Below are 5,295 nucleotides of genomic sequence, written 5' to 3'. Positions count from 1 at the left end.
AATCTCAATCCAATCATGGAAATTGTAAATATTTTTATTTAGAATACAAATTAAAAAAAAAGTGCACAAAATATATGAGGGCTTCTTCATAGCATAATCACAAATTTAACACTTATTCTTTCATTTTTATCATTTTCACCATCAAAATTCAAATTTTAATTAAATTATTTTTCTTCGGGAAAGTAATTGTCGGTCCACACATGATAAAATTAATAAAAATTTTCAAAACGTTAAAATTTTTAAAAACGTAGTACCATTAAAATTTTAACAGTTCGGTCAAATTTTTTGTCCAAAGAAGAAGATTTTCACTAAAATTTGAAAGTTGACACTGAAGAAATAATTAAGGGCTAATATAAAGCGACAGTTAAACTGCCTTTTTATTAGTTTAGGCTTGCAACAATGACATTCAAGATGGCTCAAAGCAAACCTTAATGCAACTAATAATGAGCATTATCAACAAGGTTTCTCCATTTCTGGGTAAAAAACATTAACATACCAACGCTAAACTCGACATTGACAAAAAACAATGTATCGTTTTTATACATAAAAACAATTCGCCATCTGCAAGAGAGTGAAGGGCCTAATCTTGTCCGATTCTTACCTCTTCCTGTAAAAGAAGTTAGTCGATATGCCGATTTACACACATATATACAGATGGTAGCACTGGAATCAGATAGCAACTCTAAACAACCTGCTCATCACCATAACTATTATTGCCGGGACTGCTTGTCAATGACAGAAGCTCCATTAGCTCCAACCGATACTCGAGGCCTCTAAGGTAGTGCCCCAGCAGCATGCACCTTCAGGACAGATATGAGAATATTAGAACTCAGCTATATTATAATATGGTGATGGGGTTCAGACAAATTCTTTGAATCTTAGACGGAGTGACTGAAGCTCATTCGAAGTTTAAACACAAGAAAATCTCTCAGATCTCCATTCGGTCATCTTTCTTACAAAGTGTAGTGGTCAAACACAAATAATACGTTCAAATTTAAACAGGATTGTACCATATGGTGAGCAAATAAGTACATAGAAATGCAGATATCCAGTTAAACTTCTGAAAAACCAGATTTCATTTTATTTTATTTATTTTTAATTATACATAAGCTTCTTGGGTCAAAGTGATCTAAAAGAAATGAGAAGAGTGTGTGATTGAAAAGGCGGGGGGGAGGTGGACTAACCAGAAAAGAAGACGAGCAAGATAGTCCCGCGTTAATGAAATGAAGGGCTGGAATTGAAGAGAAGTATTCTCAACAAGTTCTGCACAGTCTTCACTCCCAATGTTTACAGTTCCAGTTGTGGTGTTCTCTGACAAAGGAGGAACCTTGGAATGCATCCTCGGAGAAAGAGTGGCAAGGAGACCATGGACTACAGAGTGGATTGTTTCCTTCAGTTCAGGAGATGTTGGTTCAGAAAGTTCAGCTACCTGAAATTATGTTACAACCTTATTAGCCACAGCAATATAAATTTTTACTGAAATTCACTGCTAAAGAAACAGTTTAATGTGACAGATTAAGCATTACTGGTATAGAAATATCAATTTATATTGCTATATCTAGCAATTTGCACTGAGCAGATGTACCCCTTCAAGCCAAAAGCTAACCCTCTTTCCTATACAACCTGAGGGGAAAGAAGAGGGGGGGGGGGCACAAATCGTGAAATTGCAAAAAACTCCTTTTAATTAGTTCAATCTTGCCTTCATGTGAATGGAGAAAAAAGCAAAAAAATCAAATAGTATTTCCTTTCAGATATCAAACCCGTAGCATCGTGTTTATGGGATATTACTAGATTAATTTGCTTTAGAGGGTTTTGAGACCAAGGATAACCTTTTCTGGTTGAAGTGATCTTAAGTAGTCAAGTAAATCATTCTTTTCTTCCCCAACAAACTGTTGCATTTGTAGAGCAGCATTTTTCCTCTTTATTTCATGAAGTTCCTTCAATAGAGCAAAAAATAGAAACATGAGCATGTACCCCACCAATTTGCAGAAAAGGATTTGAAGAAACTGTGAAACAAATATATATGTAAAGACAGATGAAAAAGAAAATGAGATATTGAACAATCTGAGAAGGTTCAACGTTCTAACATAGCATGGATGTATGAAGCAACCGTTAATATCAGATCCTGACCAACCATGGGAATTGCCACTCATGCAATGTAGATTTCAGTAAGCCAGAATTCACCTACCAATACTTCCAAGGGGGTTAACTCTCAAAAGATAAAATTATGAAGAAAGATATATTTAATATCTTAAATTTCTGTTCCCTTGTATGTTTCCATTGAGTGATCTATTCAGTTAATCAGGTTGGCATGTCTAAATTCTTCCATAGTGCTATTACAAACAATTTGGACTGTATAAGTTAGCCTAATATCCTATCTCAAATGAAAAACATAGGCTTTCAAGGGAGAATGTTTACTAGGCATCAGAAATACGGATACCATATAAAAAGGGTCAGACAGGGTTCACTTTGTTTAGGGCACAGCCAATAAGAGGCAATGGCATCTTTTAGGCCTTCCTAGCATCTTTTGAGTACTTTTAACTGAAGCAAACTATGATGTGTCTCTAATTAAGCAAACTCACACATAAAACATAAAAGGTAACTTTCTAGGCAATGCATCAAGTTGAACAGTTCAATTTACAGGAAAAAAACAGACCATGGGAGGCTCCTCAATATGCTGTAGCATACCTTTTTCACTGAAGTTAGTCGAGCCTTCAAATGAAGAATGTATTTACGATTTTCCAGGGGCATTTCACCCAGGCCTTGAAAGTCAATATCTTCAAATTGGTCTTCAATGGTTTTTTCAGATTCAGAGGACAAATCATTTTTCTCTGAAAATTCATTTATTTTTGTACTGTCCAATAACATCTCTTGTAAATCGAAGTTTGCCTTTTCTGAAGTTTGATTTTCCAAATCTCCTTCACAACCAAGGTTCCGTTCAAGGCAAAGCCTATATTCAGCATTTCTCAATGTATAACTGCAATTCAAAAGAAGAACTATTATTCCTGATAATCCCAATATCTGACAGACATCTATATTGGAGGTAAATGCTACTCTGCATGCCTCATGGTACATCAAACAATTAAACTTATGATCTTAGTATAAATATTAAAAACAAATATTCTTAAGATTCACATGTTAAAGTGATTGTACCACATTAAGAGATGGGATGTAAATCAGAAATGTATGCACGGAGGAGATAAAAACACCGTCAGGATTCAGCTTTTAAGTTCCAGTGGTGCCAAACAAATATATATTGAGCCAATTTTGGCATGATCTAAATGAGCTTAAGAATTGGCACTTCTCCGAAACAAATGTTAATATGATATCAACATTTTCTGCCCAAAAGAGGGGTGAATAAAAAATATACTGTGGTCAATATGCAAAGCTCCAAAGGTTATGTCTAACAACCTATGCTGCTCCAAGTTTTAACTTTTCTTAAAGTCTATTGTATGTGACACCAATGACCCTCCAAATACATGGAAAAACTTCTCAACAATGAATATACCAGCGCTCAGCACATACCCATATTTGACACACCTGATTACTATTAACATAGCCAACAAGTATTGAAACTACAACAGGCAGAGGAACTTATAGGCCCTAGCCAAGGTTTCGTCCTCTTAGCAACCAACAGAACTATAGCAACATCTAGTAACATGGAGCACCTTATGCAGAACATATGAACATTACCCAGTCATCATAGAAGAAACCAACAATTTGGAGAGAGGTTCCCATAGTGCCTCGATAAAGACTTGAAACCTATCAGATGGAAGTAAACCCAACATTCCCGAGATAGTCCTTTTCATGGCACCCACAGTTGTGGGGGGTACATCTTTTTGAATAAGGCTAACATCCAGTGGTTCAATCTCCTGTATCAGATTGGTAAGGACAGATTTCTGAAAGAACATTGCTAAAAGTCAATTTTTAAACCAGAAATGAGCAAACCCAATCTAAATTTAGCAAACTATAAAAAAAAGGGTAACTTTCCAAAATTGAAAGATCTGATTATGTCCCAGTCCCTGTACTCTTAGTATATTTGAAATTTAGTCCTCTGCATTTAATTCCAGGAATTTAACCCTCAACTTCTCTTATTGAAAAATTAAAGTCCAACTCATAACACTATTAAGGGATTTCTGTTAAATTTGACTGTGCTATCATTTTTTTTTATAATCATACGCGTCCTCATCAATTTTATTCTCTAAGTCTAATCTAATCAAGCTTCCCAGATGACTTCAAGATTCGAACTCAGTCCAAATATTCAATTGGTTACTATGTCTTTTCAATTCAACTTTAATTGTTTAAGCCAAAATTTTGAATATTAAAATATAACATATTCAAATTTAACGAAAACCCATTACCAATGTCATCAATTGGAGTTTAATTTTCAAATCAGCCAAGTAGAGGACTAAATTCCTAAAATAAGAACAGAGAGGAACTCAATTTTAAAAGTCCGAAGAGTAAAGGGACTAGGGCCTAATTAAACCAAACTGAAACTGGTTCTGAAAAGCTTACCTTAGATGGGGTAGGATTGGGACCGAAGCCATCATTGAAATGAGAGGCATCGAAATTAGAGGAAGAGAAAGCGAGGAGAGGGGATTTGGAGAATTTTTTAGCGTTCGAAGGGGAGAGGGAGCGAAGAGGAGGGAAGGAGAGAGAGGAAGGAAAGAGATTGGGCTTTGGAATCAAACATGATTGGGAAGAGAAGCAAAGGGGACGGAAATGAGAGGAAAGAGGGGCGGCCATATAGTTTTAATTTCTGCCACCGCGGCTCTTCCTCTCCGTCGTTCTTTCTCCGCCAATTAGGGTTTTTTCTTTTGTCTTCCCTTTTCCCTCGTGTAGCGACGGCAGCCACCTATTATTGAGTGGATGGAAAATAGAAACGAAAAATGTAGGTAACGTAACACGGTGTCATCACACTTGCATTATGTCATTACCTAGATGACGTGGCTTATTTCTCTCGTTTCCTTTTTATTTAATATGATAAAAAAATATGTGTGCTTTTTCCCTGTCTCTGGAATTGATGTAAATATTCAACTCATAAATAAGAGAATAACATGTTTTAGCACTTTAATTTATGAGTATAAATAAAAAGAAAATCAAAACACTATCGTAATAATATAGTTTACTTTGTAAAAAGGAAAATTTTTTCTTTTTGTTATTTCACAATTGAGAGGGATTCACCAACGATGATGTAAAACTCAAATAGTTTTATAGACTTCTATAACTTTTTTGTATGATAAATATTTTAATAATCTACAGTTTAATTTATTAATATAATTGTGTTTTTCAAGC

General features: G+C 35.1%; 1 protein-coding gene across 1 annotated transcript; it reads right to left on the bottom strand.

The window, feature by feature from the left end:
• Window positions 1–340: 340 nt before the first annotated feature.
• LOC107894309 (uncharacterized) lies at window positions 341–5,067 on the bottom strand. The gene is made up of 6 exons (XM_016819594.2): window positions 4,516–5,067; window positions 3,694–3,899; window positions 2,689–2,977; window positions 1,830–1,937; window positions 1,185–1,429; window positions 341–800 (listed from the first exon to the last, which is right to left on the bottom strand). Exons 1-6 carry the CDS (start codon window positions 4,744–4,746, stop codon window positions 683–685), a joined length of 1,197 nt encoding a protein of 398 aa, XP_016675083.2. The 5' UTR covers window positions 4,747–5,067; the 3' UTR covers window positions 341–682.
• Window positions 5,068–5,295: the final 228 nt, after the last annotated feature.

This window comes from Gossypium hirsutum, chromosome A13 (genome assembly GCF_007990345.1).
Source record: "Gossypium hirsutum isolate 1008001.06 chromosome A13, Gossypium_hirsutum_v2.1, whole genome shotgun sequence".
NCBI lineage: Eukaryota > Viridiplantae > Streptophyta > Magnoliopsida > Malvales > Malvaceae > Gossypium > Gossypium hirsutum.
This window is presented reverse-complemented; position numbering and strand designations above follow the sequence as displayed.

What these genes read in the sequence shown, in the direction of transcription:
- LOC107894309 (XM_016819594.2), bottom strand. Translation starts at nt 4,746, where the DNA reads ATGGCCGCCCCTCTTTCCTCTCATTTCCGTCCCCTTTGCTTCTCTTCC. An exon ending in CCAATCCTACCCCATCTAAG is followed by an intron (nt 3,900 to 4,515) that starts GTAAGCTTTTCA and finishes ATGTTCTTTCAG; the next exon opens with AAATCTGTCCTTACCAATCT. An exon ending in GACTAACTTCAGTGAAAAAG is followed by an intron (nt 1,938 to 2,688) that starts GTATGCTACAGC and finishes GCTCTATTGAAG; the next exon opens with GAACTTCATGAAATAAAGAG.